Source organism: Manis pentadactyla, chromosome 5 (genome assembly GCF_030020395.1).
Source record: "Manis pentadactyla isolate mManPen7 chromosome 5, mManPen7.hap1, whole genome shotgun sequence".
In the NCBI taxonomy this organism is placed as follows: domain Eukaryota; kingdom Metazoa; phylum Chordata; class Mammalia; order Pholidota; family Manidae; genus Manis; species Manis pentadactyla.
The window spans coordinates 15,867,130-15,880,937 of record NC_080023.1 but is presented as its reverse complement, the minus strand read 5'-3'; the positions used below and the strand labels follow the sequence as shown (position 1 = coordinate 15,880,937).

Genomic DNA, 13,808 nt, shown 5'->3' with positions numbered 1-13,808 from the left:
TAACTGTTGCTTCTTTTCTGTTACTTAAGAATAATGTAATAATGTTTCTTGATGGTTGTGCCATAAACTAAAAAGCAAGAGTTAAATGAAAGCTATGTTTTCCCTGGACCACACAACAGATGTCTCCATCAGATGACCTGCAAGCAGAAACATCCACCAAGAGTGTGGACTTCTGGTTCATAGTGCGAAGTCTGTGATGTGGCATTATTCTTCCCTATAAATGTCACAGGTATGCTCTACCGTCGGTTTGCAAAAATGGTAATGAACATAAACTCAGAATAAGCTCTTTATAACAAGTCTTCATTTGGGTATACTCAGGTTTCTACAACTTACTTAGACATATCATAAGTGTATTTTATGTGGGCACTAGCTTTAGTAAGCCAACCTCAAGAAAATTTACTATGATTTCTGAGAGTTCTATGCTGTTTCATTGCATGAAATAAAAGAAAAAGGCCCAAAACAAAAATAAACCACATAATCAATATTCTGAAATATTTTTTATGGGCTGAAATAAATGGAGGCTATATAATTGAAGGCATAGCAATGTCTAAAATGGTGTTAACTCATCAGCATTTGGAGCTGAAATAACTATTATATTCCACAGGGAAACCAGGAATTATATGTTTGTTTCCATGGTCTAAACATTCCCAAGTGGCTTAGCTCACAATCAAAAGAACTTATCAAATTCCATTCATGGTTGCAACTGGCATTGACTTTCCCGGAACTGTTATGAAGGATCAAATGGGATGTGAAGCACTTGAAGCACATTGATATATCCAAGAATAGTATCAATAACAGAGAGGCTAGTATCTCCTCTTTATGACCCAATCAATGCCCCAAAATGTGTTGGCAAGTGTGTTAGGTCTCCAGATGCATTTTGTTCACATGTGTTATTTGTAAAAAAATATAAATTGATATCTGAATGATGGAAAACTCTATATTAAAAAAAAATCCAAATTTCTGCTTTTCCTTGAAAAATCGGGAGTTCTGGCAAAACCGAGGCCCACATTTTCACATGGCAGCATTCACTGGGAACTGAGTAGAGGTGCTCTAATCCTGTTTTGACAAAAATTTGCTTTTACTTCATCAGTCATAACTGCTCCTGTTATATTGCCAACATCAAAGCTATTTATAAAAGAAGTTATAATATACCTTCTCCACAAAGTTCCACCTTTTCAAGAGTAAAAGGATGGCACAATTTTCTCTTGCAACTGGCCTGCTTAGTTCATTTAAGTTACCTGCCTGGAAAAACTGACTGTGTATGACTTTGTGACCCTGCTCTAAGAGGTGGCAGTTATCTGTAGATGTAACAATATTAACCAGGTAACTTGTCTGCAGAATGAAAGAGAGTTGGTGCTGGGTCCAACAGAGAGGCCCTGCACATTTCCAGCAAAATGTGCCCAATGGATATGGCCCCTTTCATACTTTTAAAATATCACCAATACCATTAATATCATAATATGATTGGAAAACTTCCAAGATGAATGCTAAGATTACCTATCGCATATGGTATGTGTCTACTGGCTCACATAATGAGTGTGTAAGCTCCGTAAGGGCTTTGCTCTTTAAAGCTTAGAACAGTGTATGGCACATAAATAAATATGCCAATAAATAAATAAATAAATAAATAATGCATTGTACGAACAGTAGCTTCACATTACTCACTGGGCTGGGGGACTTGCAGCTGTTTCTCTAGGGCTGTTTCCCACTGGTTTCTGCCCTGCTCTGGGCCCCAGGAGGAGCCCAGGTGTGAGCTACATTACCACAATCTGCTGACTCCTGGTTTTCTGGAATCTGATTTGGCCAAAGGGGAGAACAGGCAGGGCAGAGGATGGTTGGAGGGAGGAGAGTGAGGCAGGTATTTAGAACCCTGGTTCCTTCCCTGAGGGCTGGCTGCACCCCTCCCACCCCTACCCTGTTTAAGGTCCTGACTCCCGTCAGGCAGTCCTCTCCACAGGTCCTTTCCTGAGGAGGGATTTCCATGACTGTGCCTCCCTCACCCCTTCCAACGCCTGGGGAGCAGCATTCCTCATTTTGGGCCTGGGTGACTATGTTCTCCCTACCAATCTTTGTAAATAGTCCCCTTACGAGTCTCTCCTCCAGTCATCCAATCTGGTAGGGCATCTGTTCTTGCTGGGCTGCTAATACACACGCATTCTACAGCCTGCTGTAACGAATTATTCCCTGCCCGCGCCAACACAAAATAATAGAGAGAAACAGCGCTTCATGGAATAATGGTTTTCACCTGTACCAGTAACTCAGAGATCTTCACCTGTAAATGGCAGAGGCCGGGTGAGAGCCTGTGTCGTAGCTGGCACGAACGCGTCCCCGGTACAGTTCCACGGCGATATGGTCCTCGTCTCCCTTATACAGCAGGATTCCACTGTCTTCGTCTGTGGCGATCTGGTAGGAAGGAACCAACAGTCATAGGTCATATAGTCACCCAAACAAATTTCATCAAAAGAAACAAGACTGCTTAGTGAAGAGTTTTTACCAAGGTTTATCTTTTCTTTATGTGTATGAGAAAATAATAATGCAGGCTGAAATGATTACCTGAAAGGTGACCTGCTCCTACATTACTTTGTTGCAAATAAATTCATAAAAAACTTTTAAAAAGAACAGTAACAGGTCCTAATGGAAACACCCACTGTTGGATACACTTAAAAATTCCTTTGCTAGAGATTTTCACTTACCTTCACTCTTAACTCCTAAATGTGGGCTTTATTTATGGCATATGTGAAATGCAATGGCACTGAGCAAGACTGACTTTAAAATTCCATATAAAAAGCCAAATTCTTCATAGCTATGGCATGAATGGATAGCTATTTTTATTCTGCTTTCTGGCCTTTCTGTGCTTTTGAAGAACCCATTCAGCAAGAAGTTAGGACTGAAGCCCAAACACCACTAAGTACTTCTCATAACAACCTGGTGTGGCAAATGCTGAGTGGTAGGGACACAGCTTTTAAAAGGCCTGTCCTCCTTCTAGAGGCCCATTCCTCATGACTTCTAATGCACCTTGTGCCTCTCTTGTCCCTCACTGCAGTGTCAGGGCAAACCAGATAGGAACTGGGTCTACAGGAAATTGGCTCAAATCATTTGAATTCAAAAGGTATGACATTTTTTTTTTTGTTTACCAGATAAAACATGCAACCCCCGTTTACCCTATGTGCCCTAAATTTATTACCTCTAATGTACTCTAAGACCTCTTCTGTAGGAGTCTGCGTGAGTTGTTGAAAGGTACACAGTGACTCGGTAGAAAGACAATAAGATTTGAATTTGTTAACTGTCTAGTCTTACATGTTCTGGGTGCAGAGCTAAGAGGCACTGGCTGAATTGTTTTGCTAAGGTGTGTTCTGTCTCACCTATGCTCTTCTCAGCTGCAGGGTTCAGGAAAGCCTCTCCCTGTGTCAGGCCTGAACTGCAGAGTCATGAAAGTAAATGAGTAAGATGCCTTTACTTGAGTGCAAAACAAAGGATATGTTTTGTTGCTCTGTGTGTATGTATGTTTCCCTACAATCAAGTCATGAATAAAAATACCTGGTTCCCACTTAGTTTTGAAAAATACAAATGTTGAAGAGAGAACACCTGAAGCTTTTCACACAAGGAGCATCGTCTGTCACTGCATTATGCAATCTGTAGCTGTCTATTTAAGAAATAGTATCACTCACAAACTGCCATGGATGTTTATGCTTTGAAGTTGAATCTGGCCTAAGAGATCATCTCTTGCTAGTGGAGGAGATCTTACCTGAAGAGTGATGTTCGTTTGAGGCCGAACCTTGGCTGAAGGAATTTGAAGATAAGACTCTTTGTTTACAAAATTCACACTGACCAACTTTTCACACTTCTCTCCCTGGTAGCCAGGCAAACACTGGCATATTGGCTCATTTATCCTGATGATACACTGAGCTCCATTCTGGCAATCAAAATTATCACAGGGGCTGGTACGAGGGAGGACCATTGGTGGAGAAAATTCACAGAACAAGCCGCTAATGAAAAAATAGAAATAACATGTTGATTCGATTTTACTTAATTGCCAATGTGAATTGTGTCCAGTAAGATGTAACTCTCCATTTAAACGAACATCTCCACCTTTACCTGTAACCTTCAGGGCAGATGCACGTGTAGCCGTTCACGGCATCGGTGCAACGGGCTCCGTTCTTACACTTGTTATCATGGCAGTCATCAAAATCGATGTCGCAGTGCTCGCCTATGTAGCCTGGTGTGCAGTCACACCTGGGTGAGTAAGCAGGTAAATGCGTTCAAACCCAAGTGAGCCAAACGTAGTAAGACAGTTCTATTTCATCTAGAAAAAAGTAGCACCATCTTTAGAAACCTTATGTAGAACAGGCTTACTGGGCCCCCAAATTAACGGATGCCAAGTAAATGGTACCGGTCAGCAAAGCATTCCACGGCTTCTCACCGGGCCCTGTGAGAGGAATGGTGTTTTTCTCTCTGATGACAGTGAGCAACCACAACCCAAAAAGAAAGAACAACTGCACCAGGTTCCTCCCTGCTTCCCTCCTCCTGCCCTCCCTCCTACTATCTGCCCTCCTCACCCCACTTTATTTGCCTATAGTGTCCTCTATTTCCAGCTCTAATTCACTGGAGCAGTTGAGATGGCAAAAGTGCTATAAGATATACTAAGAATATTAAGCATCACTTAAAAAATGCTTAACATTTAAAAATTCTCTACTAGAGAATGGATGCATGGGAATAAAATGCAATTTTATGAAAAAATACGTTAACACTGAACATCCTAATTCATAATGAATCCAGATTATCAGTATGGCAGAGGGGGATTGACCTGATGGAATGGGGCAAGGGAACTGACAGGAAATTCCTGGAGCCAATCCCTGGTCAGCTTTCAGCCTGTTCTCTGGTGGTGTGGGCACAGGAGGGGTCTCAGCTGCACTGATGGCGAAGGACCAGGGACAATAGACAGCTGATGTTTTTGAGCATATTCTCTGTGTCAGGCCCTGTTTTCACCACTTTGAATATGTGGAGTCATTGAATCCTCTCCACAGCCCTGTGACATTGATGGCACCATGACTTCACTCTACACGTGAGGGAACTAGAGGGCAAACTGGTTAGTGCTGTAGGTACTGAGTTCTTCAGGGCTCTCCTAAGAATCTGTCATTGCCTAGTGCCAACCACTGGAGTCTCCGTCTATGGCACGAGGACCCTGGACTTCCAGTTGCTTGAGGAAAAGCAGTGTGGCAAGTGCCGTGGTTTGCAAACAATGCTTTGTGGAGCTCCAAGGGATGGCGGAACCCCTGCAGGTATGGTCACAGAGAGGGGGAGGACTTCCGTCAGCTTCGTCTGCCTTTCCCCTCCCCGAACACTCTCCCCGTATTGATTTACTAGTTTTACACACTGGGCTTCCATGAGCATTTCTGTTTTGGGTTTAAGGGAGAGTCCACTGACTTAAAAATCCAACAAAGAGACCAGGAAGTTATGGCTTAGCCTTATAAAATTTGGACTTTGCAGTTAGACAGAAGTGGGTTTGTATCCTGGCTTATTCTTAAGTGTATGTAATCTTGACTAAATTACTTAATCTCTCTTAAGTGTTCTTTTCCTCATTTGTAACATATGTACTATAATTTCTATCTCACAGGTTTGTTAAAAGAGTAAATAAAACCATTATCTGTAAAAAGATTAGTGTGATATTTGATATATAATGCATGATCAATAAGTAGTAGGTATTTAAAAAAGAATTCTATTAAGTCTTTACAATTCCATAAAGTGTATATGGTTTAGTCCATATTAATTATCCACTTTTCTTTTCAAAGCCATCAGGATTTAAATGAATGAGGACAATCATAAACATCCAAGTGAATGTGGACATTACTGAATCTGAGTTTAGTCTGAAAATGCAAGATCAGGATTTAAGAGTTATTGCAGAGCTGATAAATTAAAATAAGTGGGGTGCATACCCTCTAAGGAGAACAAACAGACTTTCAGCTCCTCATGTATGAATTAAGAAATAAAATTAGATCACTGCATAAGTATGCTTGTTTTAGAGCTGGTGTTTTTAATGTGAAATCATAACAAAGCAAAGCAAACAAGTCTGAAGTTAAGTGGATCCTAAGTGGCCATATACATTCTCAAATAGATGGACAAGGCCTGAGATGAGAGCTTCCATCAATGTTAATGTGAGCAGAGGTGCCGAAGTGCTGAGCATTAAAAGAAAGAAGAAATGCTTTGAAACACTCTGAATTATTTATCTGAGAACAGAAATCAAAGTAAAAGATAAGAGGGCCACACATTCACCACCAGTGGCTGTCTAAGAGCTGTTTTATATTCTTTTGTCTACCAGTATCATTTTCCAAGCCCATTAGAACTTAGAGTTATGTTATGACTAAACATTTTTTGTCTTTCTTTTGCTCCTCAGACTGAATTTCAAAACAGAAGAAATGTTTAATTAAGAATTCCTTAAAATTTGTATTACCAATAAAACCTATCGTATTTTCTCAACTCTATTATCTGACAAGGAGGGAGGAAAGATGCAGAGACTATAAAATATACTGTTTAGGAAACCAAAAGCTGACTAAGTAAGATGCATGCTTGAAAATACTGCCTAGGGCACAGCACAGTCTAAAAATACTGCAAAGTAATTTAGGAGATATATGAGGTTTATAATAAGGCGAGCAAAGTGAACCCACTCTGTTAGCTTAGGAATAAGAAAATGAAGTTGAAGTAACAGTACAGCTTGTTCAAGCAACACTTATCGGTAGAGATTTTCTTTAGCAGCTTTGTATAGTTTTGGTTTTAGGTCCATTTTCTCTTTGCAACTTCCTTTCCCACAGTGCATAAACTACTTACAATATGGGCATAAACAGCATACACTATGACTTAACCTGTTTTCTGCTAGACTAGATACAGCTGTAAAACAACCCTCACACATTACTGCTGAAAACAGTAGGTTCCTGCATCAGCTAACCCATAATTCAGTAAGATGCACTTGTAAAAGTGTGCACTCTAACTGCTAGTAATAGGTACTGAATTAAGGATTCGTCTTTTTGAGGATGAACTTCCTAATTTTTTGATGGTTTCCATTAAAGTCTTACCAATACTCTATCTCATAGTGCCAATGCACAAAGCCCTGCTGAGACCAACCAATTTTTTTGAGAAGTGATAATATTTGTTATGAAAGTGACTGACTTCCAATTTGCCAACTTCAGCTGTGGGCAGATCAAAAACATTAGGAGTTAAAAGAGTGTATGTACACTATTTGGATGAACAAAATGCAATGCAGAATTTTGTACAAAATAGATTTCAATAAGACTTTGGTGTATGCATAGGGCTATAAACTAAAATGTAATGAAAAGTAGAATAAAAGATATTCTCTTTTTTATAATAGGCATCAAATAGGATCAGCAGGTGCTGCAATTATATCTGTATATTCAAAAATGATGAAAATTAAACCTAATAGAATAAAAAATTTCTCTAAAACTTGAGAATAAATATTTTATTCTGATTAGACTTTGAAAGGTGGGGGGTCTGGTGATACTGACCCACCTCCCATCTAACAGCATAATGTTGATAAATATCAATATGTTAGAGCCTCAGTTCCAATCCCATCTTCTTTTATAAAACTGTTCCTGACCTGAGTAATTTTTACATCTCTGAATCCTACAGCAATTAAACCTGAGTCATTTCACTAAGAAGATAAATTATGGGACAGTGAGCAGCTAGAAACCACTACGAAAACAGAGGATGGTTGTATTATCACAGGCCCTGACTCATGGCAGGTGCTCAATAAATCGTGGGTAAGGGAAAAAAGAATGCTATTTGCTAGGTGCCTGATGTAAGCACAGTTCAACTCCTGAACTCAACTCTGTCATTCCAGAGAATTTAGAGGATCTTTTACAACAAACCATGTGTAATGTTAATAAACTATAAAACTTCTTAGAGGTACCTGTATTAGACAAATCACTCAACTGGGAAGTAAAAACCTAGCATCACTTCTGCCAATGAGCAACCTTGAGATCTTTGGACAGCCACTGACGTCTCCGGGCCATGATCTCCTTATGTTTGAAATGAAGAATTTGGACCAGTTGATCTTTAAGCTACTGACAGCTCTAAGAAAAAAATTGCTGTTGATAGGCCCTTAAACTATTTCAGGATTTGTGGTGAAGGAATAACTTAATTTGATGCCAAACCTATTTCAGGAAGATCGCTGAGGAGGAAAAAGAAATGATTTTGAAGCTCTGAGTTCACTTGAGGGAGCCTCTATCCAGAATGATTGTATGTGTTATCAACCCACACAAGCTGTGTAAGGTGGAAGCACTATTAATAATTATCCTGAGACAATAGGCATAAACCAGGACTGTCCTGGGGCAACCTAGGACATAGGGGCACTCTCTCTTCCTCGCCGTGGATAGTTAAAGTATTGCTGCAGACTGAAGCGTTGTTAGTGACATTAAATAAAATTCCCTATATTACCACAGATAAAAAAGCCGCTAGTAGATATTACAAATTTGTATGGTCTTCAACTAAATTTAAGTAAACACAGTTAAAGGTGACTTTATTTCATAGATGATTTCCCAGGAAGTGTCATGGAACAAAAAGAGACTTATTTTCTTTAGTGTACTAAAAAACAGCCCATTCAGTATATGAACATTTATAAAAACGCCACTGACACCACAAAGTGTGTCCCTATCATCCTGAGCAAAGGTATGAAGTGAGGTCCTGGCAGGACGGGATGTGAGGGGTCCCTCGGACTTACTTGAATCCCTTTGGCATCAGGATGCACTTGGAGTCGTGCTGGCAGGGGTTCAGGTCCTGGGCGCAGAAGTCCAGCTTCTCTTCACACAACTCTCCTGTTAACGTGGCAAACGGTGTTAGTTCATAGAGGAATGTTTACAGGCTTCCCGCCAGCAGGCCGTGTCATGGGCCTTAGAGGTTAGTGCAGCTTGTGAGTGGAGAAAAAAAAAATCACAAGCCATGGAAGCAGAAGATCCTTCTGATTTGGGAAAACACGCTATTGTGATCTGTCCCTGATAGGAGCCCCTTCAGGACATGTCACTGGAATTAGGAAATCTCAATACTTTTCATTTCTTTTGATTAATTTTATTCTGGACTTTTTATCGAGGTGTAGCATATACCCAAGGGATGAATGAACAGCTAATGAATCTTTATGAACTGAAACTGCTCATGTGACCAGCATCCACTTCCAGAAACAGTCATTGACCAGCATCCCCAAAGCCTGACCCCAAGGGAAGTAACCACTATTCTGACAGGACCATAGATAAGCTGAGCCTATTTTTTTGAGCTTGACATAAATAAAATCATTCTGTAAGTATATATCTGGCTTATTCTGTTGTTCCATGTTTGAAAAAAAATCCTCAAATCTTCACAGTCTCCTAAGTCTTATAAGTTCAGAAGAAAAAGACTTTGTTTCCCTCATATGACTTATTGCAACAGCTCAACAGAATACTCGTTAGCTACATCTGCACAGAGAAATAAAATAAAAGGAGAACCAATTCAGATAGAGAACACACACTTTGTTTCTGAGTATCAGCTAGCTTATAAGACTAATTTTTATCAATACCGAAGAGCTAAAAGCTTAACTATGCAGATTCTACACACTATGTTGAATTGCATGTGTGACAGTCTCTTAGGAAATCTCTTCAGTCACAAATCACATGGTTATATGTTATTTTCAGATATATTAGGCCAAACATGATTTTCAGTGAGAAGACTTTCCAAATCATTGTGGGAGATACTAAGGTGACTAGAAAGACATAAAATTTAAAAAGTTCTTCTCACCATTTCTCCATTACCTCCAACTACATTTTAATTGTTTTATATGCAATAAATGAATGAATGAAGTGTTGTATCTATAGGCAGCTGTTCATTTCCAAGGAACTATTAGAACTTTCATTTATTCAGAGAGTGTGGATTGAAATAGCATTGGTTAAAAATTCAAGAGTTTGCAATGCACCCTTTTGTTATAAAACTGTCCTTATAAGAAAATATTTTGCTAATTGGTAATTGGTAGGAAGAGTTGCTTAACAACTAAATGTAACATATTATTTACACTATGAGGATCTTTCTCCATGATGCAAATATATAATTTTTTATATATAATAAAATTTATTATATATAATTTCATCTAGTTATTACATCAACTTAGTATATGATGTTAGTTTTTTTATTTCTGTTTCCTAAAGTAAACTAATTGCACTGGAAGTCTCACATATTTCTTCTATAAGAAGGCTTTCTGTCTCTAAATCTGTGATAGAAAAATGTTTTTAATAACATATACACAAGTTATTTTTAAACAGGGTTTATTCAAAGCTTTTCACTTTCAATTAGTACTACTTTAAGTAAGGCACCTTGATGGAATCTAGTCATTATTATTTATCAGCCTACTGTGATGACATCACTTTCAGTTTTCTAACTAAAAGTATCTGGTTAGATGCAAGCTATTTACAGTAGACTCTATCCAAAGTAGTTTGTAAAAAATTGATGATAGAGAGGGGCTATTTGAGCTATATAATGAATGTCTTTCTATGTATTTTTCACTCTATATTCAAACAAGAAATTATTTTAAAAGTGATAAGAAAGGGGGAAATGTTTTACTTCTCATTTACTTTGATCCAATCCAATCCAATCCAATCCAATCCAATCCAATTAAGCGAATCAAAACCATAGCTCATAAGGATTTACTATGTAATGTGCTATGTTAGATGCTGGGGCTGCAAAGATGCATGCAGTTGGCTCTGCCCTCAGTCAGTTCCCAATCTACCAGGAGTCAGAATATATACAGAGAAAGTCACCACTAGAAGAAGAAAATATATTTAACCCTTTATTCTCCACCAGACATTTTTCCATAAACTTGATGCAGAAAGGAGTGAGAAAGGAGATGGTTCTAAGAAACTGTTGGCTAAACAGATTGCCAAATCTGTAATCAACAGCATTAAGACTAAGCATGCCAACTGGAATGCGTAAGGCTGCATCAGTGTCAAGTAACCCTTATCTTATCTGGAATCTGTCTTGTAAGAATAGCATAGCAGCAATATTAGTCATTGCCAAAGTTGTGTATGATAGCTGTTTGTGACTATTCCACAGCTACACATTTGATTCAGGTAGGATTGGTTGATTACCTCAAAAAATATTTATTTTTCTTTAAGTATCACCAAATATTTTAATACTAACAAATATTACAAAACCATTTTCTGCATCCCATGGCTGCTTAACTCACTTTTAAAACCTAGTCTTCTAATCTTTATGCTTCTACCTGTATCTATTTACTATTTTATGAATTGATCTCAACTCCATATATGGTCTAGTGACTTTAGAAACTTTAACAAGCTCAGTTGTCAATTTCCCCATTCACTTTATGTCCCATTCTTTATAAAATCTTCCTGGATCTTTTTAACAGTCTGCAATTGTCAGCGATCTACAATTTTATATCTCACGTTTGCTTATGCCTACCTTATAGCACATACATTGTATGTATTTATTTATTGACTTACTAAACATTTACAGAGTGTTACTACTGTGTGTCAGTTTTAAACCTTGTACAACTATACAGTCACTTACGTTTATAACAAGCATACAATGTTAGGTTGAAGGGCTGCTCTGTTTTGGTTATTACTACTATGTATCTTAATCCCATTCTTTGTATGATCATGATCATGACTGCAGTATGCTTAGCATATATGCGTTTATTATCTTCCTAGAGTAGGGCATGGATACACTAAAATAATAGTTATTGAAGGAAAGATTCATGCTTTTTAAGGCAAGAACTCTATCTTGGTAACCTATATTCACACTTGGACTTCAATTTTTAAATTTAAATTTTTACTTAAAAATTACTCACTAATCATTAACAAAGAATTTATGCTCTTTAAACATTGCTTTCAATTTTCGCTGGCCAAATAAATACTAAAATAAATGTTTTCATTGGACTACTTTAATTTGTTCTAATTCTATTGGATTCTGCTGTATCTGGGAGCAAGGCAGCTTTTAAAGTTCAAATAGTGTGTCCACGTTCACAGTGGTGAGACTTGGCTCAATATAAGATGGGAAACAGAGCAAGCCCCATGGGCATATGCAGGAGTTTATATCTACATCCCAACCAGTAAAGAAAATTGGGCATTTGAAAGCTACATTGATTTTCCAGGAAGAACTGAAATAAAATGTACTAACAGTATAGTACTCATATGCCTTTCATGACTATTGAAAAATTTCTCGCAAACCTCACAGTATTGAGGAGACATTATACAGTTTCTCTTTGGTCTCTAATTTTGGTATATTTGTAGTCAGAGCTAGTACTGAGATAGTGGAAAAATCAGAGAAAAATAGTGGAAAATAAGGCAACTGAATTTGCTTTTTTGATGGTCTAGGGCTTGCCTGAGGTTATTATCAAATGGCTGCCTCCCTTCCTGAGATGACAAGAGATGAGTGGCAGAAAGGGAAGGAGACAATGTTCTTCATTTTACTCTACACACTGTTGGAATCTGTTATCCACAGCAGGACTTAATATTTTTAATAGGGCATCAGGAAAGAAAGTCAGCCCACTGACATGAAGGGTACTGTGGTTGAAGACAGGTTATATACCAGTGCCCATGAACCCATCAGGAGATAGGGGTTTAGACAAAACTTGACTCCATAATTTGGCACCAATGTACTCCACTAAATCCCTGGAAATTCTATTTATTTGATTTTAGCCCTGGACCCTGAAAAGTCCCCAAATGACAAAGCAGTGGCATGGAACACAATGGCTGACTGGCACTTGTGACTTCACTTTTGAGTCGATGACAAAATCACTTTACCCCCTGCTTCTAGTTTTCAGCTTTTCTGTTGGTAAGTTAAAGAAGTGTGACTGTGTGTGGGGTGTGGGTGGGGGAGCATATCTGTCAGTTGTCTGTGTTTTGAAGATGAAAGAGAATGATTGACCAGGAAGCCTACTGTCACCTCTTCAGGATTACAGGTGTCACTGGAAGATCCACATAACTTGTGAAGGAAAAGCACCACATGTCCCAGACTGAAATGTTTTTTTTTTGGTAAGGAAATGATATCTAGTTCTTGGGTCCCTTCTTCCTGATTGCGTCTGTCAGGTAAGTATGGCAGAGAGTGGGGTGGAGATGGCCAAGTCCTACAGTTACACAGTATAAGCAGTGAGGGAGCCACTTCCCTAAAAGAATATGATTCCTCAAAGCCTACTCTGGAGGAGGAGATATAATTCATTACTTCCTGAACAGCTGTAAAGGTATTTTTTCTGAAGAATTTGATGTGGTGACAAGGTGGCCATACACCCTGGCTTGCTCAGGCCAGTCCTGGTTTAGGCTTGTCCCAAGGTAATTATCAACAGCATCCCCCAGCCCTCACACAGATGCTCTGGTTTGGATGCGTTATGGTCCCCTTGCAGGTGGAGCAGTAAAAGCAGGACCATCGAGTTCATGTTCTGTTTGCAGAGTGAACCAGCATGAAGAGATCCTACAGAGAAATTACTCTTATTTGGTGGGATGGCATTTGGGCTTCTGAGTTATTGCTTAGAATGGCCTTCAGCAACTTATTCAGTGTAAAAAGTGGCCTGGCTGCAAAGAAGTGAGCTACTTTATTGTTATGGGTCCCAATTCTTCATCAGCAAAATAATCTTCTTGGATTGAAGTTGTGCAAGGTCAACTGTAATGCTAAAAATTCTTCTTAAAAAAGGGAAAATGCTTTTAAAGAGATGACAGTGCAGATAGCAAGTTAGCAGAGGGAATGTCGCACTCAGCTGTACAGAGCAACATGACTGCCATCAGTGGCTAAAACAAAGTGTCAGCATTTGTTCAGAGCCCCCGAGGCACCGG

At 38.8% G+C, this 13,808-nt stretch overlaps 1 protein-coding gene across 4 annotated transcripts in view; it reads right to left on the bottom strand.

Annotated features, from left to right (window-relative positions):
* SLIT2 (slit guidance ligand 2) overlaps positions 1 to 13,808 on the bottom strand; it is a 357,572-nt gene that overhangs the window by 15,509 nt on the left and 328,255 nt on the right. For all 4 annotated transcript variants that reach the window (XM_036921029.2, XM_057502128.1, XM_036921031.2 and 1 more), the window contains 4 exons: positions 8,729 to 8,822; positions 4,096 to 4,233; positions 3,746 to 3,986; positions 2,273 to 2,403 (listed from right to left, as the gene is read on the bottom strand). In XM_036921029.2, coding sequence (XP_036776924.2) covers positions 2,273 to 2,403; positions 3,746 to 3,986; positions 4,096 to 4,233; positions 8,729 to 8,822 — 604 coding nt within the window. The remainder of the gene's footprint in view (positions 1 to 2,272; positions 2,404 to 3,745; positions 3,987 to 4,095; positions 4,234 to 8,728; positions 8,823 to 13,808) is intronic.